The sequence below is a fragment of the Ovis aries genome, chromosome 2 (genome assembly GCF_016772045.2).
Source record: "Ovis aries strain OAR_USU_Benz2616 breed Rambouillet chromosome 2, ARS-UI_Ramb_v3.0, whole genome shotgun sequence".
NCBI lineage: Eukaryota > Metazoa > Chordata > Mammalia > Artiodactyla > Bovidae > Ovis > Ovis aries.
In genome coordinates this window covers 175,513,376-175,540,872 of record NC_056055.1, presented here as the reverse complement: position 1 = coordinate 175,540,872, position 27,497 = coordinate 175,513,376, and the positions used below count along the sequence as shown (strand labels likewise).

The 27,497-nt window shown below is 40.8% G+C and overlaps 1 protein-coding gene across 5 annotated transcripts in view; it reads right to left on the bottom strand.

Annotated features, from left to right (window-relative positions):
• The window catches only part of ZRANB3 (zinc finger RANBP2-type containing 3), a 296,619-nt gene that overhangs the window by 24,818 nt on the left and 244,304 nt on the right, over positions 1-27,497 (bottom strand). For all 5 annotated transcript variants that reach the window (XM_042243938.2, XM_060410091.1, XM_012138942.5 and 2 more), the window contains 2 exons: positions 4,090-4,495; positions 872-1,066 (listed from right to left, as the gene is read on the bottom strand). In XM_042243938.2, the coding sequence (XP_042099872.1) occupies positions 872-1,066; positions 4,090-4,495 (601 nt within the window). The remainder of the gene's footprint in view (positions 1-871; positions 1,067-4,089; positions 4,496-27,497) is intronic.

The following is a 27,497-nucleotide window of genomic DNA, read 5'->3' as shown; positions in this document are numbered from 1 at the left end:
AAGTAAATAAACCTGAGACACTACATGGTTGGTTGGTCATGATTCACATAGTCTGGAAATTATGTTCCTTGAAAACATTTTACTTAAAAAAACAACAACCCTCAAAACTCTAAATATAAAATATGCCGATTAATTGTAACCACTTAAAAGAAATTCACGTGTATGGGTTTCATGGTGTACAGTGGATAAGAATCCGCCTGCCAGTGCAGGGGACACAGGTTTGATCCCTGGTCTAGGAAGATTCCAGATGCCGCAGAGCAGTTAAGCCCGTGCACCACAACTACTGAGCCTGTACCCTTGAGCCTGCACGCTGCAACTGCTGTGCCCATGTGCCTATAGCCTGTTCTCCACAGCAAGAGAAGCCACCGCAAGGAGAAGCCTGCACACCACAATGGAGAGAAGCCCCAACCTGTTTGTTGCAACTAGAGAAAGCCCACATGCACCAACAAAGACCCAGTGCAACCAGAAATAATAAAAAATAAAAGAAATTCACTTGTAAAGGATTAATGATCTCCCAAGTGCTGTCAATCATCTGTCAATCTTATAGCAATCCATGGTGTCCAAAAGAACCCCCAAATATCAAAACCATGCTCTCACTGCAAGAATGGGCCAAGCTTCGTGGAAGCTTGGTGGGCAACAGGCCGGAGATAGCACATGTAGCCCATATGAGTTTAGCTCTCTCTAACACCTGAATGCTAACAGCTCTGCTTTTCTAGCCATCTGGTGTTTATGTATGTAGTTACAAATGCTTGGTATTTTTAATATAAAAGGGAATACAAGGAACCTGGAACAAGGTAGTAATCGCAAACCTATTAACAGTGTTCCACGTCCAAGCATATGGTTATTACTTGGAAATGGAAAGAAGACTTACCATCACTTGGCTGGGGGGTGAGTCTGTCTTCACTCTCAGTTGTTGAAATTTCTTCCTTGCTCTCAGCTAACGGTTCAGGTGCTGAATGTGCCAGGACTTGTTTCTCCCCATCAGAACTAGTCTGAATTTTTTTGGAGATGTCCTGAGAATCATCTTTCTCGTTTTTGTTTTTATTCTGGGTGTGGCTGAGGCTATCTATTTGTGGAACAAATTTGAACAACAAACAAAATAATTTATGAAAAACAAATAATTTACACTAAATAATATTTAGCTAAATAATATTTAGCTAAAGTCATTGTGTACCCTAAAGCCAGTACAGAAAGTAGAGTTTAAACATGTCACAGCTGAGCTGTACAAAAAGGAACAGTCAGCAACATCTGTTCCTTCTTTCTAAACATTTATTGGGGATCACCATCTACCACTCTAGGTGCTGGAAAGGCAGAGGGAACCACTCAGAAAGGTCCCTGCTTCCTAGAGATTCCATTCCAAAGGGCAGAGATAAACAGGCAAACAAATAGGATCTTTTCTGCTAAAGAGAATTAAGTGAGTAAGGGGATGGGGTGGGAGGCTCCCTGGAGCTGAGAGCTGCTCAGGGATCTGGGAAGCCTGGCCCAGGGGGCCTGTATTCTTGGCCTAGAGCCTTAGTGTCACTGGAAGCCATTAAAGGGCTGTAAGCACAGGAATGTCATGATCTAAGGTTTAAAGGCTCCCTCCGTCTTCTGTGGAGAGAATGACCAGCCTCAGGGAGGCTTGAGAGAGAGATGCTGGTGGCTTCCACTGTGATGGCAGCAGTGAAGATGTAGGGACTGGCATCAGGCACTTTGTAAAGGTCACACTAGCAGAACTTCATGAAGACGGGAGGACAGGGAAGAGCCAAAGACGCTGCCTCAGGTTTTTAGCACAACGTAGGGAAGACAGGGCAAGAGAAGCTTTGCTGTTAGATGTAGTGACTATAAATCAAGAATTTCATTTTGGACATGTTAAACTTGAGGTACCCTTTAGACATCCAGGTGGAGATGTTATGTAGGTCACTGCATACATCCAATCTGGAATTCAAATGAGAGATACAAATCTGGGAGTATGAAGTATCAGATGCAGAGGATAAGCAATAGATGTCAAGGACAAAGCACAAGAGAAATGTTATATACTGACAACTCTAGTGATCATGCTTTTGAACTGTGGTGCTGGAGAAGACTCTTGAGAGTCCCTTGGTCAGCTAGGAGATGAAACTAGTAAATCCTAAAGGAAATCAACCCTGAATATTCATTGGAAGGACTGATGCTGAGGCTGAAGCTCCAATACTTTGGCCACCTGATGAGAAGAGCTGACTCACTGGAAAAGATCCTCATGCTGGGGAAGATCAAAGGCAAAAGGAGAAGGGGATGACAGAGGGTGAGATGGTTAGATGCCATCACTGACTCAATGGACATGAATCTGATCAAACTCTGGGAGACCGTGAAGGACAGGGAAGCCTGGCATGCTGCAGTCCATGGGGTCAACAAAGAATCAGGCACGACTTGGTGACTGAACAACAGCAAGTATTCAATGTACATTACAGCAAATTAATGTACTAGCTAACGTATTAGAGACCACTAGTTAGCAACTTTATAAGACTTTCCAGTCCTGTATCCTAATATCGCTCATTTAATGTTTTGAATTCACTGTTTCCTCAAGTGTTACATAGCAGGTATCGATTTTAAAATTTAGATGAATTGGAATTCTGCTTTTTAATTTTTGGGATGCATCCAGATCAAGGTTGGAAATGATTATGTCAAACTGTAGTAGTATTAATCTAATAATTAAAACTATCATATATCAACACTATCACTGTTACTTGGAATATGTATTGTTCTTAAATCAGATTGTTTCATATTCACAAAAGGTGTTTTGTTTTTTTAGACTGCTTGACAGTTTGCTTATTAAATCATGGTTCTAGAAATCTTCATTGTTGCTCTTGGTATCATAAAGAAAAGTCAGAACTTATAAAACCCTATTAAACCATGATTTTTATTGCTCAGTCATTCAATTTATAGACTTTGTGTGAACTAATATTACATTGTAGTCATGAGATACTTTATTTTTATTGCCTGTAGCAGTTGGAAATTGAATGAGATAATGCAAATTGTGGGAGATATTATATGGGATAAGCTTGTGGCTCCAATTTAGTTCATAGACAACAGGTGTCCACGTTACAAATATAATCACCCAGATGGCAGACTTGTCAGTTTTGGGAGGAACACCCAGAATCAAAGGAGGAAAGGCTCAGCTACTGATTACATTTTCTTTCATCAAAATTTAGGCAGAGGAGAGCAAGGCAAGCAGGAAGGAACTGGAGCATTAGAGCTTCTATCTTTGCTGAGTCTCTGTTAATGTCAAGACTCTGAGGAATTCACATATGATGGGAAAGTGTGTATAATCATTACACACTTTGATAAGATTTTATTTATAATTTCTTCTAGTTTCTAAAACCATCCACTTGGCATTTTTAGTTACCATAAAAATGGTCTCTAAAACTAGAAACAAAGGAATACTGATGATGTTTTCTTAAGATAACCACAGTTGTTAATAATCACTTCAAAAATAAAACACCAGCAAGCATATCATATCACGCAAGCAAAACATACTCTGAGGTATGTTTATGATTTCTAGTTTTAAATAGCATGTTTTAGAAAAGAATAAACTCATAAAACAGACGTGAGATTTGGTTCTTAAAAGAAGATCAATAGAGGAATTTTTATGATTTGTCATGGGAGAAACATGGCACAATAAATATTTCAGTAGGCGAAGAAGCCGCATTCGATTCATTCTGCTGTTCAAACAAAATAATCTACAGTTTCTTTAAAAACAAGTATTATCTACAGAGGAAAGAAAACAGCAGGTCTATGGCTATAAGGCATATTTGCTGCCATAGCAACAGAGCTTCTATTCCTGCCCACTGAATTCACATCCTGCTGGCATTAATCAGAAATGTCCATTTGTGCCAAATTAATGCCATGTCACAGACGCTGGGGGATATACATTCTTGACAGAACTGGGAGCTTTTCGCATTCCACAAGGGGATAAATTCACAGTCTTCACTATATGAAGCTCTTCCTCCAGCTTAAACGCTGAAGTCGGAACCAGGCGTGGATCTCTGATGACAGCAGCTGTCTCTAAACACACAGGTTATCTGAAGACACCACTGCTACCCGCCTCACAGTTGCCCTCCAGGTACTCACCAGCACCGCCCCGCGGGTTCTCACACATTTCACAGTAGGGTAACACTGAGTTATTGATGTAGGTGCAGAAAGCACACTGCCAGCCCTCACCACGAAGGGCTAGGCTAGTGGCCTGGGCCTTGGCCTTGCAGGCCCCGACCGCGAGCCGAGCTTCGGCCTGCCCAGGCCGGCAGGGTTTCTCCTTGGGGGGCCTGCGAGGGTCATCGATGGCGACCGATTTCAGCTTTTTAGCTTCAGGTTCAAGATCACTTTCATCACCTCTTGTAGCTGTTTTTCCAGGGTCTGCTGGCACTATAGTATTTTTCTCCTGGGATACCCTTGATTCATCACAGGAGGTCTCCAACTGTCTTTTCTTAGCGTTTGGTAGAAAGAATGATCGAATATCATGCTGTTTTTCTTTTTCAAACTAGGAAAAAACAAAGTTATTAAATTAAGAGGCTACTGAGTGTGTTCTTCCTAAATGAAATAGCTTAACAAACTTGTCGTTAACCATATTCCTCTATCTTTTGAATACCCTATTGGAAATGAATTCAGCCCTGTGATGACTCTTCATATATACATACATGTAGAATACCACTACTGTCTCCATATACTTTGTGTCTAACTTTTTTAGCACTTACAACGTGTGAAGCATCTTATGTATATCAACTCATTTAATCCTCATCCTAGCTCTGTGAGGCAGGTAGTATTACTCTTCCCAAATTTCAAATGACAACACTGAAGCATTAGAAAGTTGGGTCACTTGGCTATAGAAGTCATATAATAAAAATAGACTTTGGCCTCTAGATGTATGACAGGGAAAGGAAGCAATTGTGTGTTTAAATACTTCAAGTCAGTCAAGACTTGAAAAATGTTTTCATGCCCAAACTATAAACACAAACAATGTTCATAAACAATATATTTTTCATATTAAAATAGTTTCCTGACCAAGGAATATTTTCAAATAGCAGTAAAGATATGAATTAGAACAGTTTCTTTAATAGAGATAGTTTAATAATTATCTTGTTTCTAAGAAACAGATTTCTCTTTTCTAAAAGCAGCAACTTCACGATCTCATGTTTTCCATCTTCTTTTTGATGTGTAAATTTCAACCTCCTAATTAAGAGAAAGGATAACAGCCATTTCCACAGCTGATTATCCAGCAGTTAAGGTAAATTAAAGGAGTTAATTTTAGAGAAGTCCTGCTAAGGCCTGAATTGGGTACATGGTGGACACACGCTGTGGCAGACTGCACTTCCAAAAATGGCCAATTCTTATCCCGTTTCACACACTTGTCTCACACTGTCACAGTGACACACCTACATGTAGAGGTGGGGTCTGTGTTCCTTTCCTAGAACCTGGGTGGACCTCTGTAACAGTGTCAGTCAGCAGAATGCCGTGAAAGCATTGCTGTGTGACTTCCGAGGCTCGGTCACCGAGGCTAACAGGGCTTCTGGCACTCTCCCCTTCTCCTTATCTTTCGGGAGGGACACTAGCCTTTGGAACACAGCCACCGTGTTGTGGGGAAGCCCAGGCCACACCAGAGAAACCACATATGGGCATTCAACTCTTCAGCCGCACATGGGCCCCCCAACGATGGTCAACATCAGCTGTCAGACATGTGAGTGAAGAAGCTTTCAGATTCCAGCTCCCAGTCTTGGGATCGACCAGCAAAGGCCCCACTTCTGAGGAAGCAGACATGTCATCTCCATTGTACCCGGGCTGGATTCCTTATCCACAGAAACCATGAGAAAAAATACACAGCTATTGTTGTTTCAAGGCACTAAGTTTTGGGGCAAATTGTAATGCCACAATAGATTACAGATACTATAGTGACATCCAAATATTGCAAAGAGAAAGTTTACATAATAAATCTTATCTGTATTTAGTAGTGCTGAATAAGAAAGATTTGGCAAATTAATCAAGACAGAAGGAATAGTGGTTACTGGGAGCTGTGAGAAAGGGAAAAATGGAGCTACTGCTAAGCGGTTATGGAGTCTCTGTAGGGGGTTTGAAACCAGTGGTGTCAGTTGCACAACACCGCACATGTAATTAATGCCACTGAATTATACACTTGAAATAGTTAAGATGGCAAACTTTATAACAATGTACATAATCACAAATCTCTTAATTTCTAAAAAAGGAAAAAAGGAAGAGAAGAAGGAATACTTATGCTGCTCCTATATTGGTATAATTAAAACATATTTTAGGAAAAAAGTCTTCCTCAATAATGTACAACTTTGATTTTGTGTGACTACTATGTATATACTCATATACTATTACAAAGTTATCTAGTAAGTTGTGGAAGTTACAGAATTTAGACAAAAATACAAAGAATGAAATCAACTATGAGACAAGATTTTTAAAACCATGTACAAGAGAAATTCTAAGAAAAGGGTGGAGGAAAGCAGGGAGATTATCAGGCTCATGGAGTTTGGTGTTGAAAAAGGAACAAAGAAACAAATATAGTTACACATTTAAAGAGAATGTTCCATTTCATACAACAGCACTGCAAAGAGAACTCCTTGAACTTTGAAAATATTGGCAAATATTCAGCAAATGTGGACAAATTCTACCAGCTATTTCTAGTTAAAGGACAATGATTTTACAAGAGAGGTTAACTTTCTGAGTCCTTGTACATGTCTCTAAATGACCTGATTTTGCCCTAACTCTTTGTAGTTTTGCTCGGCAAAAAATTCCCCAAAATTTTTAAAGAAATTGCTTGATTTCTTCCAACATCTGATGATACTGACAATGTTCCTTTGTAGTTGCAAACTCTTTCTTCATTTTATAGAGGCTTTTGGAACCTTCATCCCTGGTATTCTGAAATTTCACAATGATCTGTGTCTATATATCTCTATCTGTGTCATCTATATCTGTATGATTTCTGCTCAGCACCTAGGATACCCTATTAATTTTGTATAGTATTGATCATCTCTAGATCTTGGACATTTCTATTCCTTTTTGATAGTTTCTCCCCCTTCATTTTCTCTGTTCTGCTTTTCTGGAATTCCTGTTAGCAGAATGTTGGACCTGGACATTTACGTCATCTTTTACTTTCATATTTTCCTTCTTTGTGTCTTTTTACCCTCTAAACGTGTTTAGCTCTACTTTACCTTTCAGTGCTTCCATAAAATTATTTTAGTTTGGCAGTCATATTTTTAACATGTAAAATTTCCTTCTTGTTTCCTTTTCATAGTATTTTGATTTTATTTGTATGTGCAGTATCATCTCAAACCTGAAGATACAAATTAGTTTTTTAAAGTTATCTCCAGGATTGATTTTTGTACTAGTTTATTTTATTCACCTTTTTCACACCACAGATTTCCCTCTCAAATGTCCAATGACCTCACACAGAAGAGCGATGGAATAGGAGGGCTGCCTGGGAATTCAGGACACATGGGCTTATCACCAAGAAGACCGGGGAGGACATACTGATTGAACAGGAGGGTGAGGAAGATGGGAGGGACTACAGTGCTCCTCAGACCCCTACGTTTCTGACTTATGACACTGTGTGGGTGACATTTTCAATTATCATAACAGGGAATACAGGAAGATAAATGGGCTTATTATTGTCTCATTAGAATAGAAGGCAAAAAGAGAAGAGATAAGGAAATAAAAGTTTACTTTTAGATATGAATGAGGCCTGGTGGGTACCAGGGTAGTGAATTCCAGGAGGCGGGTCCACAGTTGAAGGGAAACATCTGGATGCATGTGTGGGAGCCAGTGACAAGCAGAGGCGGTTCCAGTCACAGGCCTGGATGCCACGAACAGAGGGAGGAGGAGAAGGTAAGAAGCCATGGACGGAAAGCAGAGGGATGTTAGGCGTGGAGCGAGGAGGAAGAGACACCAGGGAAGGCAAAAGCAGGAGCAGTAAGAAGGTGGAAAGGCCAGGGGATCAGGGGCTTCAGCGTGCTCCTGGTTTTGGTTTCTACTCATGATCCCAAGTACTCAGAAAACCCATGTCCTTCAGATCTTTTTAATCAGATCTGGGAGATTTTCCTATATTTTTTCCCCTCTGTTTTCTCTTTTATTTTTGGAATTTCTATTAGGGAAAATCTTCTGAACTGATCATTTGATTTTCTTTACTTTTTCTCACATTTTTTTTTCCCACCTCTGTTGTTCTACTTTCAGTGTGATTTCCTCATTATCTTCCTTTTTGTCTTCATCAGATTATTATTTTCTGATGTTATAGGTTCACTTTCTAAGAGCTTTTCCTTGTTCTTTGATTATTCCCTTTTCTTATTCCTGTTTTGTGGGTGCAGTACTTCTACTTCTTGTGAATATGAATGGAAGGTTTTTCGTTTTCTTCAGTTCAGTTCAGTCACTCAGTCCCAACCCCTGGAGGATGAGTTGTTAATCTGAATTTTTTCAGCCTGAGAACTTGGGACACAGTTCAGGCCTCGTGCTTCCCCGAGGTGTGCTTCTCTTGGACCGTGTCTCCACCGGAAGCGAGCCCTGTAATCTCTGCTGCTCACTTTGGGGTGAGAAGTAGGAAGTCCCGTTATGGCCTTGGGTTTTGGCTGGTTTCCTTAATACACCTTTTTACCAAATTTTCCTGGGGTGCTTTCAGGCACTTGCAGGTCTGTTAATAAAGCCAGTTCTTTTTTATTTACAGTCCCCTTTGTCAGAGACTCCCAGCTGGAGTCTGGGGTACTGAACTCCACCCTGAACTCCTAACAGTAATAGTGGTAACGGAGAAAGAAAAACTGCAGACCTTTCACAGGCAGTATCATCACAGTGAGGCCTGGAGGAACTCAGCAGCACGTGCAGGAGAAGCAGAAGGAGTTGAAGCAGGCATTTAAAGGAGGTTCCATAACTAGAGGCATGCAAGTAGGTGAGGGCAGGGCAAACGGAAGCATAGGAAGTGACCCAGCTTAGTCTAAAACTGAAGAATCCACAGCAGACGTGTCTGTGTGCGTGCTCAGTCACGTCTGACTTTTTACGACTCCACAGACTATAGCCCATCAGGCTCCTCTGTTGAAGCCTGGCTTGGAGAATTTTGAGCTACTTTACTAGCATGAGAGATGAGTGCAATTGTGCGATAGTTTGAGCATTCTTTGGCATTGCCTTCTTTTGGGATTGGAATGAAAACTGACCGTTTCCAGTCCTGTGGCCACTGCTGAGTTTTCCAAATTTGCTGGCATATTGAGTTTTCTTCAGCTCATTACAATGTTTCTGCTTCTTTTCTATCCTTTTTTTTTTGTTTTACATACTAGTCCTCACATATTTTGGTTTCTACTTTGCCCATGAGAGGGTTTCCTCCAAACCTGGTGACCTTCACTGTCTATTCACATTTTTAAAAAAAACTTTTAATTTCATATTGGAGTACAGCTGATTAACAATGTTGTGATAGGTTCAGGTTGACAGCAAAGGGATTCAGCCATACACATACATGTATGTATCCATTCTCCCTCAAATCCCTTCTCATGCAAGCTGCCACTTAACACTGAACAGAGTTCCCTGTGCTATACAGTCGGTCCTTGTTGGTTACCCATTTTAAATATAGCAGTGTGTCAGTTTGGGATTGGCATGTTCCCACCGGAGTTTTTTTTTTTTTTTAATAAATTATTTATTTTAGTTCAGTTCAGTTCAGTCACTCAGTCATGTCCGACTCTTTGTGACCCCATGAACCACAGCACACCAGGCCTCCCTGTCCATCACCAACTCCAGGAGTCTACCCAAACCCATGCCCATTGAGTCGGTGATGCCATCCAACCATCTCATCCTCTGTCGTCCCCTTCTCCTCCTGCCTTCAATCTTTCCCAACATCAGGGTCTTTTCCAATAAATCAGCTCTTCACGTCAGGTGGCCAAAATATTGGAGTTTCAGCTTCAAAATCAGTCCTTCCAATGAACAGCCAGGACTGATTTTCTTTAGGATGGACTGGTTGGATCTGCTTGCAGTCCAAGGGACTTTCAAGAGTCTTCTCCAACACCATAGTTTTCAAAAGCATCAATTCTTCAGTGCTCAGCTTTCTTTATAGTCCAACTCTCACATCCATACATGACTACTGGAAAAACCATAGCCTTGACTAGACGGACTTTTGTTGACAAAGTAATGTCTCTGCTTTTGAATATGCTATCTAGGTTGGTCACAACTTTCCTTCCAAGGAGTAAGTGTCTTAATTTCATGGCTGCAGTCACCATCTGCAGTGATTTTGGAGCCCCCAAAAATAAAGTCAGCCAGTGTTTCCCCATTTGATTGCCATGAAGTGATGGGAGGCTAATTACTTTACAATATCGTAGTGGTTTTTGCCATACATTGACATGAATCAGCCATGGGTGTACATGTGTTCCCCATCCTGAACACCCCTCCCACCTCCCTCCCCATCCCATCCCTCAGGGTCATCCCAGTGCACCAGCCCTGAGCACCCTGTCTCGTGCATCGAACCTGGACTGGTGATCTGTTTCACATATGATAATATACATGTTTCAATGCTATTCTCTCAAATCATCCCACCTTCTCCTTCTCCCACAGAGTCCAAAAGTCTGTTCTATACATCTGTGTCTCTTTTGCTGTCTCGCATACAGGTTTATCATTACCATCTTTCTAAATTCCATATATACGCGTTAGTATGCTGTTTTGGTGTTTTTCTTTCTGACTTACTTCACTCTGTATAATAGGCTCCAGTTTCATCCACCTCATTAGAATTGATTCAAATGCATTCTATTTAATGGCTGAGTAATACTCCATTGTGTATAAGTACCACAGTTTTCTTATCCATTCATCTGCCGATGGACATCTAGGTTGCTTCTGTGTCCTGGCTTGTCTATTCACATTTAAAAATAAGACACTAAAATGCCAATGGAAGCTCCAAGTCGGGGACCTCACTAAAGGTCATTGGTGACTGCTTGTCCGGGGATCCCTTTCAGGCTCCATAGCCTTTTCTTGGTCCAGTCAGTTTCTCTAGAAAGGAGTCCCCCAGTCTCCTGCCTGGAGGATATAGCACTAGCTACCAGTGACCTGGTGGCTGAGCAGGAGAAGAGTTAAGGATTTCACCACTGATTAAGGAGTCTTCCAGTTAATGTGTTTGTTTTCAATTTATTGTCTTACCCCACTCCCTCAACTGGCTCTTCTCCTACATCTTAAAAGAGGAACAAATAAAACAGCTAAATAAATGAATAATATGTCAAAAACAAAGGCTACAAAAGATAAAATATACAAAGCAGGGCATTATTCACCTCCACTGAATAATGTTTAAATAACATCAGCATCTTTTGTCTCCTTCTACATTTCAAAGAATTTGATTCCAGTTGTCTAAAACATTTTAAGCTCCCCACCACAAGATAAAACAAAAGATTATTTCAGATTTGTTTATAAAAGAACAATCCTCTAAACAATACAAAACAAAAATGTAAGAAATCTTTCATTAAAAAGTATTCTCAGAGCCTTGAAATATCAGCTTTCACAGTTGATATCTTCGCTGTTCAGTTGCTATGTCCTGTCTGACTCTGCAACCCCATGGACTGCAGCACACTAGGCTTCCTTGATCTGATCTCTTTAAGCTGCTTTAAAAGAACTGCTTTTACTATGTAAGCAATGACTAGTTTTGGAAACTAGCATTTGAGAAGGTCTCATGAATCAGAAGCAGGTTGAGAGTAAAGGTTAGCAGTAACTGACAGCAAAAGGAAATTGATCGTGTGTCTCTGCCTGGAGGAGGGTTAACTTACAGTGTCTGGGAGTAGTCAGCAGAGGGGCTATTTTGAAACCACTGCTGCTTGGGTAATAATGAAGAGACTGGAGAATATGAAATCCAGAAAAGGAGTTGTGGGTGGAAAGAGAATCATTTTATATAATTTTGGGAACCAAAGGATACATTTGGGGTATAATTTTAGAAGAAGGAGAGGACAAGACTTTAATGCTGTGATGGCTAAATTGGACAATGATGATTGTGGTTTCAGCTAGTGGACTGAAGGTCCAAGGTAGTGCCCTGGCCACAGGGCTGGCAGAGCATAAGGCTTAACAGGAATAATCAAGACTTCGTCTGAGATAATCAGTTAGAAACCTGGTGCATATTCTCAGTTATGTTTTCAGATTGAAGCCTCTGAACAGTCAGTCATGAAGCTGGCTGGTGTGGTATCTGAAAATAAGTGGCTATAACTGATAGAGAAACAGGTGAGAAAATCTCCTGGATGCATCCTGACGATAATTACATGCATCAGAAGGTGAAGGGTTAAAGGTTTACTGAACATGAGTTAAGACTTGAGATCCACGGTCCTCTCACGAGACCTTGGATGGCCTTCAGTGAGCCTGAAAAACCCCTGAAATTGTCCATTTTTAGAGAGCAGTTTTTTACCTTCTCTATGGTCTCAAAGAGATTCAAGACAAAAGTTAAGAGCCCCTGGATTAGAAAATAACCGTGCAGCTTGATTAGCTCCATCTATTTCTTAATTTTCTGTCGTAAAGAGATTGAGGGTTCATTTGCGAATGTACATTTGAGTGGTGAACAAACTCTTTTAAGTGGAAACAAATACATAAATTCTCTTAAATTCTTAATGAGAATCTCTCTAACATCTCTCAATACTTAAAAAAAAAAAAAAAGGATAATACCAGGGCTTCCCTGGTGGCTGGCTCAGTGGTAAAGAATCTACGTGTCAATGCAGGAGACACAGGTTCAATCCCTGATCCAGGAAGATCCCATCTGACACAAAGCAACTGAGCTTGTGCACCGCTAGAGCCCGGGGGCTGCAGCTCTTGAGCCCATGAGCTGCACCCACTGAAGCCCACATACCCCAGAGCCCATGCTCCGCAACGGGAGAGGCCACTACAGTGAGAAGCCTGCGTGCCTCAGCCAGAGAGCAGCCCCCGCTCACGGTAACCAGAGAGAAGCCGGTGCAGCCACGGAGACACAGAGTAGCCAATCATAAAAAATAAAAGTGTGTATTAGAGAGAAACAGAATATTAAAGAATACCAAATGGAGCGACTTCTGTGCAGGCGTGACACCTCACTGAGCTCATTTATCTGTCCCTCTAAACCGGACCCGGGAGAGAGCAAATGACACGAGAGTCTCACACAGTCAAAAAGGGAAATCACTGATGAGGTGAGAAAAAAGCACATGAATCACAATGACTGGGGAGTGATAGGGGACACTGCTGTGCTGGCGGGACTCAGAGGCATACTGTCACGTAGGTCAGCTTAAAACAAAACACACCCTCCGTGAAGTTCTGAGACAAGGCTCTATCAGCAGCAGCTTTCTCACGGAGATCCCAGCAAGCATTTGGGACATGTCTGGTTAACAGGAAGGAAAGACCTTCAACAAGATTTGTAGACTCAGATATTTAACATGAATGCAAAAGTCTTGCATTTTAGTAACATGAGGATATAATTACCTTTTGTTTGTCTTTTTTCTACTAATTTTCATAAAGTGAATGGTAGATCTACTGATTAAAGCATCTGAATAAAAGGGATAAGAAATGATTGTAAACAAAATGTTCCCCACATAAGCATGTTTTCTAAAAAAAATTAAATTTATCAATAAATGACATGACTCCTTAGATGGACAAATTTTATCAGGCTCACCCAAACAAACTAGAATCCCCAAGCTACAACAGCCATCCTGACAGTTATATACTGAGCACCCATACTCTTCTGGCAGATTTATGACTGAAAAATTACCAACTTTGTGAATGTTATCAGCATTTCTCAGTGGTAAAGATATCAGGAACACAGAAAGACAATACTTTTATGACTTAGGAAAACTGTTACTTAATAGCAAGATTGAGCTAAGAAGTCTTTTGTCTTTTGTAACTACATTCTTGCTTTCAGAAGAGACAGTATAGGAACAAATTACTGACAAATGCTTGAACTCATCGTGACTATTCTTATAAAGAAATAACTATATTAAGTGACCCTTTTAATGTATGATAAAAAGGAACTTAAATGTACATGTTTCAAAATAGGAAGAGTAGTCTAATCTTATGGTAATTTTTATCACAAGGCTTTGGGGAAAATACAGTTAAGTAAACATGCCCGTGTAATAAGAAGTGTAGGAAAGAGAAGAACATATTCCTCTCCTCAGTTATAAAGCTGACACTGAGTTATTATGTTCCTGCCTTTTGTTCAGTATTGTTTTTGAAAAGCAAAAGAAAAAATATTGCTTTTGGTGAGAAACGCTGGGAACAAAACCTGCAAAATGCTTAAGGTGGCAAAATGTGTGTGTTTATTTGAAAGGTTCAGGGACCTAAGATATTTGCTCCATTTCGCACCATGGTAAACAACTGCTCTTTAGAGACAAATCCCCTGCCATGATGACAGGATTAAAAGTTAGCTGTTAGAACCGAGGGAAAGGAAAAGCAAATCTGGTAAAACTCATACAAAAAAGCAATAAAGCACTTCAAAGCCTGGTGCCATTCCAGTGCAGCACACACCACCAACAAAAGCCCTGGTGTCGGGTTCAATAGACTCTGATCAAAGGGCAGCTCTGGGAGAAGGCAGCACTGCCTCATGCCTGTCCTCTCCTGCTCCCCAAAGAATGAACAAAACCGTAGCTTACAAGTGGGTGACCATGATATCTTGCTGGTCTCCAGAACAGTGGATGGTCGATGATTGGAACTGGAACTAAACAGCCAGTTCACTAACACTTATAAACAAGCCAGGCGATATTGAGTGAGAAAAGTAGAGTTGCAATCATCTGACTGAAAAAATGAATTTAAATTCTCCTAAAAAAGAAATGACTTTTTCAAATTTCGCACAACGTCCATTCCCATGTACTAATTAAAATTTTGGCAGTGAGCAGTACCTAGGCACAGCACGTTTTCTCTGTGGGCATAGAAGAAACAAAGCAAATGAAATGCCTCACAGACATCAGCTGAGCTGTTCAGAGGCGCCTCGGACGCCAGAGGGGCTGAGTGGGCCTTCACTCTGTCTGCAGACCTGCTCACTTCCCACCATCACAGTCCCTCGGCTCTTCCCTGTTTACCAAATTAACATGAAATCCTCCGTTATGGGGCTTCCCAGGTGGCACAGTGGTAAAGAATCTGCCTGCCAATTGCAGGAGACCTGGGAAAACATGGGTTTGAGATCCCCTGGAGGAGGAAATGGCAACTCATTCCAGTATTCCTGCCTGGAGAATCCCATGGACAGAGGAGCCTGACAGACACGTCTGCTATGGATTCTTCAGTTTTAGACTAAGCTGGGTCACTTCCTATGCTTCCGTTTGCCCTGCCCTCACCTACTTGCATGCCTCTAGTTATGGAACCTCCTTTAAATGCCTGCTTCAACTCCTTCTGCTTCTCCTGCACGTGCTGCTGAGTTCCTCCAGGCCTCACTGTGATGATACTGCCTGTGAAAGGTCTGCAGTTTTTCTTTCTCCGTTACCACTATTACTGTTAGGAGTTCAGGGTGGAGTTCAGTACCCCAGACTCCAGCTGGGAGTCTCTGACAAAGGGGACTGTAAATAAAAAAGAACTGGCTTTATTAATAGACCTGCAAGTGCCTGAAAGCACCCCAGGAAAATTTGGTAAAAAGGTGTATTAAAGAAACCAGCCAAAACCCAAGGCCATAACGGGACTTCCTACTTCTCACCCCAAAGTGAGCAGCAGAGATTACAGGGCTCGCTTCCGGTGGAGACACGGTCCAAGAGAAGCACACCTCGGGGAAGCACGAGGCCTGAACTGTGTCCCAAGTTCTCAGGCTGAAAAAATTCAGATTAACAAGTCATCCTCCAGGGGTTGGGGGAGAAAGCCCTCCGGAGTGGAGACAGAAAATCCTTTACCTCAGACTCAAACTGGATGGGAGGGAGGCAGCAATAATCCATTCCCCTATTACCATTGCCTCCAAGAACCTGTCTCTTCTCCCTCCTGATCATTTCCCACACTGCCATGAGAAGTATCTTCAGAAAACAAATCTGATGATGCTATTCATACACTACTTCTAGGATAAAGTCCGACCTCCTGGCAGGGCATGCGTGGGCTCCTGTCCATCTGATCAGTGCCACAGTTTCAGGCTTCCTCTACTTTGACTCACTTCTCATCATACGCTCACATTTGCATGGAATTCCCATTGTCAGGATGTCTGTTCCTATCAGTAGGCTTTGGCACATGCTTTCAGTGTTTGCCTGCCTGAACCAGGACCCATTTCTTTATTATTATTTAAGTGAAGGAAACACAGTCAATAAACAAGGTGTGGGCCATCTTAGAAGGCAAGAGAGGCACTAGGGTATGGGACTGTCAGTTTTTTATAGGGCTGGGTAATTTTATAAACTAATGAATGGGAGGAGTCTTCCAGCTATTTTGGGGAAGGCCTGGGGATTTCCAGGGATTGGGGCATCGCCCACTTTTTGACGCTTACGGTTGGCCTTGGCACTACCATGGTGCCTGTGGGTGTGTGGGACCCATTTCTTTTGATCTCATCCTTCATAATCCAGCTCAGATGCTTCCCACAGGTAGTTATTTATTCTATCCTATGTTCCCAGAGCCTGTTTTCACATTTATTACACTGCATTAAAATGATTCACTTACAGTCATCTCTCCCATTTAAAGAGTAAGCTCCAAAAGAAAGTTGTTTTCCTTATCTTTGCACCTAGGAGATAGTCTTTTTAAAACAACAGATGTAGTGAGATGTAATCTATTTATATACTATTGATGCTGGGAGGGATTGGGGGCAGGAGGAGAAGGGGACGACAGAGGATAAGATGGCTGGATGGCATCAATGACTCGACGGACGTGAGTCTGAGTGAACTCCGGGAGTTGGTGATGGACAGGGAGGCCTGGCGTGCTGCAATTCATGGGGTCGCAAAGAGTCGGACACGACTGAGCGACTGAACTGAACTGAACTAATTAACTCTTATAAAGTATCCAGTTCAGTGCCTTTTAGTATAATTATGTAACTATCACCACTCTTTTCTTGTAAAATACTTCTATCACCCTCAAAAAAAACTCCAAACCAAATAAGCAATCTCTTTCTGTCCCTCCCTCTCTCAAGACCCTGGCAACTACTAATCTATTTTGTATCTCCATGGACTTGCCTATTCTGGCCACAAAATATAAATGGAACCAAATAATATATGGCCTTTTGTGTTTGTCTTATTTCACTTAGTATAACATTTTCAGGGTTAAGCTATGTTATAGCATGCATCAGAACTTCACTCCTTTTTTATGGCTGAATAAGATTCCATTGTATGGATGGATACATATACACATATGTATAGGGCTTCCCTAGTGGCTAAGACAATAAAGAATCTTCCTGCAATGCCAGAGACCTGGGTTTGATCCCTGGGTTGGGAAGATCCCCTCGAGATGGGAATAGCTACTAACTCCAGTATTCTTGCCTAAAGAATTCCATAAACAGAGGTGCCTGGAAACTACAGTTCATGGGATAACAAAGAGCTGGACAGGACTGAGCAACTAACACACACACACACACACACACACCATATTTTGTTTACCCGTTACTCAATTGATAGACATTTGGACTGTTCTCAACTTCTGGCTATAATGAGTCATGCTGCTATGACGATTACATATAACATTTTAAGTGGATATACGTTTTCAATTCCCTTAGAAGCAGAATTGCTGGGTCATACATTAAATTTGTGTTTTCACACTTTAAGAAACTGCCAGGCTGTTTTTCAAAGTGGCTACACCATTTTCCATTCCTAGCAGCAGTGTATTAGTGTTCCAACTTTTCTACATCTGTGCCAATACACGTTGTCTCTCTTAATTTTAGTCATTCTAGTGGGTGTGAAGCGGTATTCATGGTCTTTAATTTGCATTTCATATAATTTTTTTATTAATTTTTATTGGAGTATGGTTGATTTGTATATATTTATAGTATTAGGTTCTGCTGTACAGCAAAGTGAAACAGTTATATGCAACAATCTTAATAAATGTTTCTATAATGAATGCTCTTTGAACGCCCTGTGGTAGGAGAGACAGGGTGGGACCTGGGACCCTTTGCTGCAGTGCTCACAACTGGACAAATGGCTCCTTGAGTAACAAAATACAAAGAAACTACAAGGGATGAAAAATAACTGTGTGCACTGTGCAGTTGGGGCAGGATACAAAAAGATCAAACAACCCAGCTGCTACTTCGGAAGAGCCCGGAGCAAAAACTGGGTCTTGGGAGCAAAAGCAGGGTATTACGCATGCCCCCTGTACTCAATATACCAAAGGGGCAAGCTACCTAAGCCACCCCTCCAGCCAAACCTCTGGACACACCCCTATTCTCATTCCACTTGCTCCTCCTGAATGGGAGAGCTAGCAAGGGAACCTGTTGCGTATTCTTGCTCCCTACCACTGCAGCAGGGGCCCCAGCAAAGCTTTGCCTGACTTTCTTGTCTCTGATCAATTTCTGCTGATTAAGGAGGCAAAAAAACCTGGTCCATAACAGTAGCACACATCCTATAAACAAAACAATTGTTAACAAAATTGTTAACAAAACAATTTCAGTTTTCTTTTCATTCCACAAACAATTGGGGATCCACAATGGGCTAATCCATCTAGTATAATTTGGCAAGGTTATGAAGGTATTAAAAGACGCTTACTCCTTGGAAGGAAAGTTATGACCAACCTAGAAAGCATATGGAAAAGCAGAAACATTCTTTTGTCAACAATGGTCCGTCTAGTCAAGGCTATGGTTTTTCCAGTAGTCATGTATGGATGTGAGAGTTGGACTATAAAGAAAGCTGAACACCAAAGAATTGATGCTTTTGAACTGTGGTGTTGGAGAAGACTCTTGAGAGTCCCTTGGACTGCAAGCAGATCCAACCAGTCCATCCTAAAGGAAATCAGTCCTGAATATTCATTGGAAGGACTGATGCTGAAGCTGAAACTCCAATACTTTGGCCACATAATGCAAAGAGCTGACTCATTTGAAAAGACCCTGATGCTGGGGAAAATTGAGGGCAGGAGGAGAAGGGGACAACAGAGGATGAGATGGTTGGATGGCATCACCGACTCGATGGACATGAGTTTGAGTGAACTCCGGGAGTTGGTGATGGACAGGGAGGCCTGGCGTGCTGCGGTTCATGGGGTCGCAAAGAGTCGGACACGACTGAGCGACTGAGCTGAACTGAACTGATGAAGGTAGACTTTGCAGCTGAAAGCCCTGTGTTCAAATCTAAACTCTGCTACTTATTGGCTACATGAACTTAGGCAGGTGATCTTTAATCTTTCTGAGCTTTACTGGGGCAGGGTAATATTATCTGCCTCTGGTATAGCCCTGAATGTTAAATAAAGTCATGAGTTTTTAAGGGCTTGAAATACTCGTTACAGTACATGTTAATTATCATCACTGAGTGAACTGAAGTTACAAAGGCAAACAAGAAAAATGCCTAATAAAAGCATTATGTGATGTAAGCTGTGACAGAGATATTTATATGTTTCCACAGTAATGAGGCTACCCTCTTGTCCTTATTATTAGGCTATTATGCAAACTAATTATATCATGTTTACATAGTGGCTTGAATTCTAAAATACATATTAAATAAATATTTGAATTTAAGATGTGTTACCTTCAAGAAAGTAGTGCTTTAGCATACTGAGAAACAAGAGATTTTTGGATAAGAATGATTTATACTTCATGAATATAGAGCTCCTGTGATCAATTTTCTTTTTTGCTGTCACCATCTTTTTTTCCAACTAGACAGTATGTGGGTAACAAAGTAATTTTTTATGTGTATGACAAGATTTCTTATTTGCAGTTCTTAGGTCAACAAAACAAACATTTTTTACAATGTTGGCATTTAATAAAAAACATAAAGTTTGTTTTGAATTTGGAGTGCATATTTTTAAATTTCAGTGTGCTAAAGAGCCCTCCTTTTCAGTTCCATTGAATTTTTTCTCAGCAGACTGGTAAGCATTCTATAGATTTTTAATGCAAATACGGGTGTTTTAATGCAAATGTAAATTTGCCTTGGGTGAAGGCCATTCTAGATGGCCTTGAGGAGAGTACAGCAGGGGACTTGAAGACTATGACAGAGAAAAGGCAGGCCGTGAGCCAGGTCAATGATGAAGTTCTATGGCAAGGAAAGAAAGATTAGACCATCAGAGAGAGGCTCGTGAGGAAAAAGAATTAGGAGATGTTGAGCTAAAAGCCTACAAAATGAAAACAATGGCTGAGGGAAAGCAGAGACTGCAGTGTGACTGAACTTGGAAACTGTCCGGAGGTCTATTCCACAATGGAGAGAGAGCTGCAGTCTGAAGTACTGAATTGGAAGCAGCTCTGGCTCAGGGGGCCTTCCCCAGTGGTTCAGATGGTAAAGAATTCACCTGCAGTGCAGGAGACCCGGGTTTGATCCCTGGGTCAGGAAGATCCCCTGGAGGAAGAAATGGCAACCCACTCTAGTATTCTTGCCTGGAGAAACCCACAGACAGAGGAGACTGGAGGGGCTACAGTCCACGAGAGTCAGACATGACTGAGCATGCACACACTGGCTTAGTGAGATTTGGAGAAGAGAAACCAAGCCCAAAGAAGATTTACCCTAAGCAGGAGCTGGATTTGTTACCACATGAAGTTAGAGTCCTTTCTTTTGCTTATCTGTGAATCTCTTATGCACCAAGTTTCTCTTCAGCTATTTTATTTTGCATACATATATAATGAATGAAAGGGACCTCAGGAGCCATCTAGTGATCTAGGGACTTAAGTAGCTGGATAAATGATGCTGCTGGAGGATGGGAAAAGAAGAGGTGAGGGGAAGAGCCCAATTTCCCACAGCTGTCGCTAAAGCAAGGGATACCCATGAGATGATGGCAGGAGAAAATGAAAACTATAGAGGCAGGCTTCCTATATGATTACTCCACTCATTCTATTTTATCCAGAAACAGCCTTTAATTACTTGGAAATGACAATATAGACTACTATAGCCCGTATCTTTCTCTCCTTCCATCTGGAGACGCCCTACTTTATCACTCCTTGGAAGCCAATGTAGGAAAATCCAAACACTGCAAAACCAAGAGAACTGAGCAAGTCATGCGTGTGGAAGGAGGTGCAGAAGGAAGGAGGAGTCTTGAGAAAGCGGGCCCTATCTGAGACGGTGACCTTGGTGATGGCCTCTAGAAGGAACTGGTTACTGAAGGGACAGCCAACTGGGCTGTGCAAAGTGTCACCCTTCTTTGTGGTGGTAGAAGCACTTCTTTTCATTTGAGTTGGACTTCAATTTGAGCTTCATTTGGGTTAATAAATAATCTTTTTAAAATGTAAATATATCTAGGATGGGTAAAGAACTGTGACTCATACATTTATATGGATTAATTTTATGCAGGGTGTTATTTACATACTTAATAACAGCTGCAGCAGAGGTATTAACCAGAGTCCTTGAGGCCAAGGCTGTGAAGGATCACGGGGAGGTCCAGGTGGTGGGTGAGGGAGAATAATGAAGGGATTGAAGACGTGGCTGTTTCCTGTTGCCAAATACTCAGCATTTAACAGCCAGTACACTTATACCCATATACACTGGTATAGTGCTAGCCCTGGTTCCATACATTTTGATTAAGCTGAGTTCTGTGACAAAGTATTCTGATTAAGAGAGGAGGGAGACAAAGATAATGCCAATGTCATTCTGAATGAACACAAGGGGAGAAAGAAGACAAGAAAGAACAAAACTAATACAAAAATTCTGTCCAGGAAAATATTCTCTCATTTTCCTCCTTTTCCCAATCACAGGTCTCCCTGTACCCACGACCCATAATCATACTAATGTTAGCTCTACCTCAATCCACAGAGAACAATTTGCCAAAAGCCCATATGCTGAAGACTAAGCCAAGGTGTCTTAGACAGTAAAGAATCTGACTGCAATCAGAAGTCTCGGGTCCATTCTTTGGCCAGGAAAATCCCCTGGAGAAGGGAATGTCTACCCACTCCAGTATTCCAACCTGCAGAATTCCATGAACAGAGGAGCCTGGCGGGTTACAGTCCATGGGGTCGCAAAGAGTCAGACACAAATGAGTAACTAACACTTACACATGCTAAATGTCAGTACACCTGAAACCCAGTTCACTGGAGACCAATTTTTCAAATGCACCACATTCATTGGCTTTCTAATAATCATTTTTAGAGTCCACAATGTTTTGAACGTGATGAACTGGAAGAGTTAAGATGACTGTGGCGAACCAGGGACCCAGGGAGCTGGGACTCCTCTTTCTGCCTGGGTTCATCCTCTCTCTGCCCTGCAGGTTCCCTCTCTGCTCCTCGAAGCCTTCAAGTCTCCCTGACTAAAGCTGACAGCCTGGGCAAGTCTCACACTAATACACACAATCTATTCCTCTGGCCTTGGGAGGTCCTTCTTCTTTGCCCCAACTCTATCCTCCAGATGCAGCAGCCACACGCTGGGACAGAGATAAAATGAACATTCCTTAAAATGCTGATACTACAGAAATATTCATAAGCTATTAAAAACCATCCAATTAGAACTGTTATCAACATTTCAGTTAAACAAGTTTTTGATGACAGTGGGCAAAGTTAATTTGGCAAAGTTTAATTGGTAAAATTGGAAGTATCCTAAAAATGCTAAATGTAGGCAACTTTTTTTAAAAAGGCTTTAAAAAAGGATCTGAAAGACATCAGTATAAATAGAAAAATTCCCATAGGAAATGCTGAAATTTTGGCAGCACTCAGGAGAACATGTTGGTTAAATTTCCTTAGGATCTCTCAACAAATTGAACATTTCTTAAGATGCATAAAGCTGGAGGGGGGGTATAAAGACAAAGGGATAAGCAGCTACCTCACCTAAGGTCCTTTAAAGCACACTTCACATCTTGGCCAACAAACAAGGAAACAAATACAAAGCAAATAGAATAAAATGGTCTCTTCTCATTACAAGATTCCCATCTATACAAAACCATCTGTGTAAAAGGCATGCATTGAGAAATCTGTTTGAGTTAACACTAACCTTTTGAAAGACAAACACCTAATTCAAGTAAAGCAAGATTTGCTAAGGGTGATAGGTGATTTTTTTTTTAACTTTGTACACAGATATATTATTTTCTTTGGAGACACCTTAAAACAACAAACATACATATATACATATATACACACACACACATGCACACACATGCACACACATATGTGGGAACATATGTTTCAAGTTCTTAATATTTATCTTAGGAAGGAACTCAGACATAGTTCAACAGGAAATTTTAGTGGAAAATAGTTACAAATCATGGTTTTAGTTATATATTTTTAAAATACCTAGCATATCTATTGATTTTTATAGACCAAAATACAACATAATAAACACTACTAAAATAAAAGTACTTTTTAAAATAAGAGAAAAATATCTTGGAAATAATTCTTTTTTTTCTTAAAACAAATGTGACAGAATGGCATTCTGGTATCCTAGAAAAGAAAAATGTACTAGCCCTCCAAATAGCATACAAAAAATGTAATAATGTTCCACATAAAAAACATTATGTATTTTATGGAAATGAACTTGAGATTAAAATTTTAATTTTGCATTATGAGAAAATGTGTACAGACTTCAATTTCATTCCTATAATAGCAGATCAATTCTTTCAAAAATTACAATTAAACTCCCCATTAACTTTCACACCATTTTGAACCAGAAGAGCTAGGAAAAAGACAGTTTGAATGGCTATATGCTCCTCTTATTCAGTTGCTATATGGCCTCCAAATAGCATTTGTTATTGTACAGACAATATAACAAATATCCATATACCCATCATTCAAAATTTACAGATACTAACATTGTAATATTTACTTCTGATGCTTTTTTTTTTTAAGGCTTCCCTGGTGGCTCAGATGGTAAAGCGTCTGCCTACAATGTGGGAGACCTGGGTTCGATCCCTGGGTTGGAAGATCTTCTGGAGAAGGAAATGGGAACCCACTCCAGTACTCTCGCCTGGAAAATCCCATGGACGGAGGAGCCTGGCAGGCTACAATCTATGGGGTCGCAAGGAGTCAGACATGACTGAGCAACTTCACCTCAATACTTTTTTAAAATAAAATACTTCTGATAAAGCTGCTGCCACACTTTCAGTCTTCCTTAGACTCATTCTTCTCTTCTTTCAGAGGCAATAAATTTAATATGCATTCTTCCAATCTATGTTCACATATCTTGTTTTATATATATGTGTTCACAAATACATAATATTATTTGTGTGTTTATGTGTGCTGTGCATTAAAAAAATAACTGTTGGGGAACCAGACCGGCGCCATGGCAGGCTCGACAGGCTGCACTAGGCCTAGGTTTTGAATTCTTGTAAACCTAGGTCATGATTCCGGGAGACTACCCCCTAGGAAGGTCCCACTCACCCTAGGATGAAGGGCCTGAGCTACTCCATCTTGTAAAAAAATTCCATCCCGCAAGGTCCTGGGCAAAAGAACTTTGGATGTTACCCAACCTGAGCCCACTACCCATAGCCAATCAACCCTCAGATTACCTAACCTAGCCCCACTGTACACGAGCCAATAGGCCCCTAGGCTAAACCTTCTGACTTTACGTTCAGGAGCTTGTGATTTACCTTGGAAGTAAAAACCAATCAAGAATCTACACACAAATCCTATGGATGGAAGTAACCAACCAGTTATCTGTCAACTTAAACACCCCCTAAAGTGGCCAATCAGTTATCCTCTTGCCTGAACACCCCCTTTTTGTACCCTTTTACCTGAATAAATTCCCTATAAAAACAGTGCAACCCAAGACGCAGGGCTCCCTTCCTATATGCGCTGCCTTGGTGCCTGTGGGAGCCCTAGCTCGAGCTAGCAATAAACCCCTTTATGCTTTTGCATTGCCATGGACGTCTTATTTCTCTCTGTTTTGGGAACTCGGACTTCGGGCATAACAATAACATCATGTTTCCAAAATACGGTCATGTTCATACATATAAACCTAAGTCATTCATGTTAACTTCTAAGTAGTATCTTGTGACAACTGATTTAGCCATTGTCCTACTGATGGACATTTTGGTTGTTTCCAATTTTTTTCATTCCAAAAAGGATCACTGAGTACACATCTTTGCACATGTATCCTTATATATATGCAGAAGAATGTATTCCTTGCTATGAAACTATTTTAGTTGTAGGAATGAGGTATTACCTCATACCAGTCAGAACCACCATCATTAAAAGAGTCTACAAATAATAAACCCTACAATCCCACTCCTAGGCATGAAGCAGGAAACAGAACAGGCTCCGTCTTGAAAGCAGGACTCCATCTTGGACTGGACTATGGACTTTGATCTATATGCCCAGTATCTGTGGAAACGACATACCAACTGGAAAACCAGACCCCCCCAGATGGAAGAGTCCCAGGGCTCATACCTAGACTCTAAGTCAGCTAAAAGAATACCCTAATTATCTGTGTGACCGAATAGAATCATAAATTCTATTATGCTTATTGGGGTATAACCACAGGCCTACTGATAATTGTCCACTGTTAACTACCTAGGCCTAAGGCAAATGAATCACGAGTTATCTTTGACTGTATCTTTCTTTTCCTTTGTTCAGACTAGTTTCAGTGAATTTGGGGAGGTGGGTTTGGGCACGTACACTTAGGGTATATAAGGTTTTCACAAAAACTGGTTGGGGTCCTTGGCTAAGAGGAGACTCTGCCTTGGGCCCGCTGGTGTAATAAACTGCCCTCCACTATCTGCATTGTCCTTCTGAGTGAGTTTGTTTCCCGAAACACGTGGCTACAACAGGCATGTATCCAGGAAAGAAGAAAACTCTAACTAGAAAAGGTACAGCTACTCCAGTGTATCGGCAGCACTATTTACAATAGCCAAGACATGGAAGCAACACAAATGTCCATCAACAGATGACTGGTTTAAGATGTGTCATACACAAACACACACACACAGTGGAACACCTTGTGTACTCAAGAATCTTCACAGCTTCTATTGGACATATTCTCTTTTTAAGGATGAAGGAAAATTCTCCCATTTTTGAGCCATTCTTTCATGTCAATTCTACAAAATTGCATGCAACTTTATAAATATTTTTAAAAGATATAGTTTTATAAATATTTAATATCCTGCTAATTTGATTTTGAATTGTAAATGTCAAGTGTTCTGTTTGGGGATTTTTTATGTTTTATTATGCTTTGTTAAAATGGAAAAATTATACATTTTGAGAATGTTTTTATGAGTAAATTTAATGTGCTGTAAAAACCTTTTTTTAATGAAAAAAGAATGAAATAATATCATTAGCAGCAACATGAATGAACCTAGACATGATCATAGTAAGTGAAGTAAGTCTGACAGAGAAAGACAAGCATCAAATGATATCACTTATAGGCGGTGTATATAAACATAAATAATAAATGGAGACTAAGGCGCACAGAAGTTAAGTGGCTCCCAAGATCCCCAGTCAGCGGCAGAGAGAGGACTTGACCAGGCGGACCAGCACCAGGGTCCTGTCAGTACTCTGTTTCTACGAATTCCTTACGTTGCCTCTTACAGGCTCCGTGTGATACATGTTGGGGACACGTGACAAAATATAGTTGATTTGGAAAAAGAAAGTTGTTGGGGTTTTTTGTCTCTTTGTTTGCTTTTGTTTTGCTCATTAGCTGAGTATTTACCAAGTATCAGAACTGGGGTAAGCTCTCTCTCATACAGTATCTGTCACTTAATGCCGACAACCTCTGAAGCAAGTAATATTCTAATCTGTGTATGTGGATCCAGGCCCATAGCAGTTCCATAGCATGCTTAAGGTCTAACAAAGGAGTCTGCATGTCCAGCACAGATGTTTGGGCAAATGTACCAGGAAATGGATCCTGGTAAGAAATAAAAATTATTGGGTCCCATAAAATGCTTGAGCTGCAGTGCACCATCACTAATTATTATGGAATACAAGTCAAAATCACAATGAAGTATCATCCCACAACCAGTCAGAATGGCCATCATCAAAAAGTCTACAAATAAGAAATGCTGGAAAGGGTGTGGAGAAAACGGAACCCTAGTGCGCTGTCAGTGGGAATGTAAATTGGTGCAGTCATAAGGAAAAATCAGTATGGTGACTCCTCAAAAAACTAAAAATGGAGTTACCATATGATCCCAAATCCCACTTCCAGGCATATATCTGGAGAAAACTCTAATTCTAAAAGATACATGCACCCAATGTTCATAGCAGCACTATTTACAATAGCCAAGACATGGAAGCAACCTGAACCTTCATCAACAGAGGAATGCATAAAGAAGCTGTGGTATGGATAGATACATGGATAGATAAACGAAGCAATACACCTCAGCCATAAAGAAGAATGAAATTATGCCATTTGCAGCAATGTGGATGAACCTAGAGATTATCAAACGAAGACAGAGGAAGACGAGTATCATATGCAATCACTATAAGGATTCTAAAATATGATACAACTCAACTGACTTACAAAGCAGAGACAGACACACGGACAGAAAACACCATTCTGGTTCCCAAAGGGGAAAGGGGGTGGAGAGGAATAAACTAGGAGCATGGGGTGATCTTCACAGGTACAAACCACTACACATAAAACAGACAAACATAAGGTCCCACT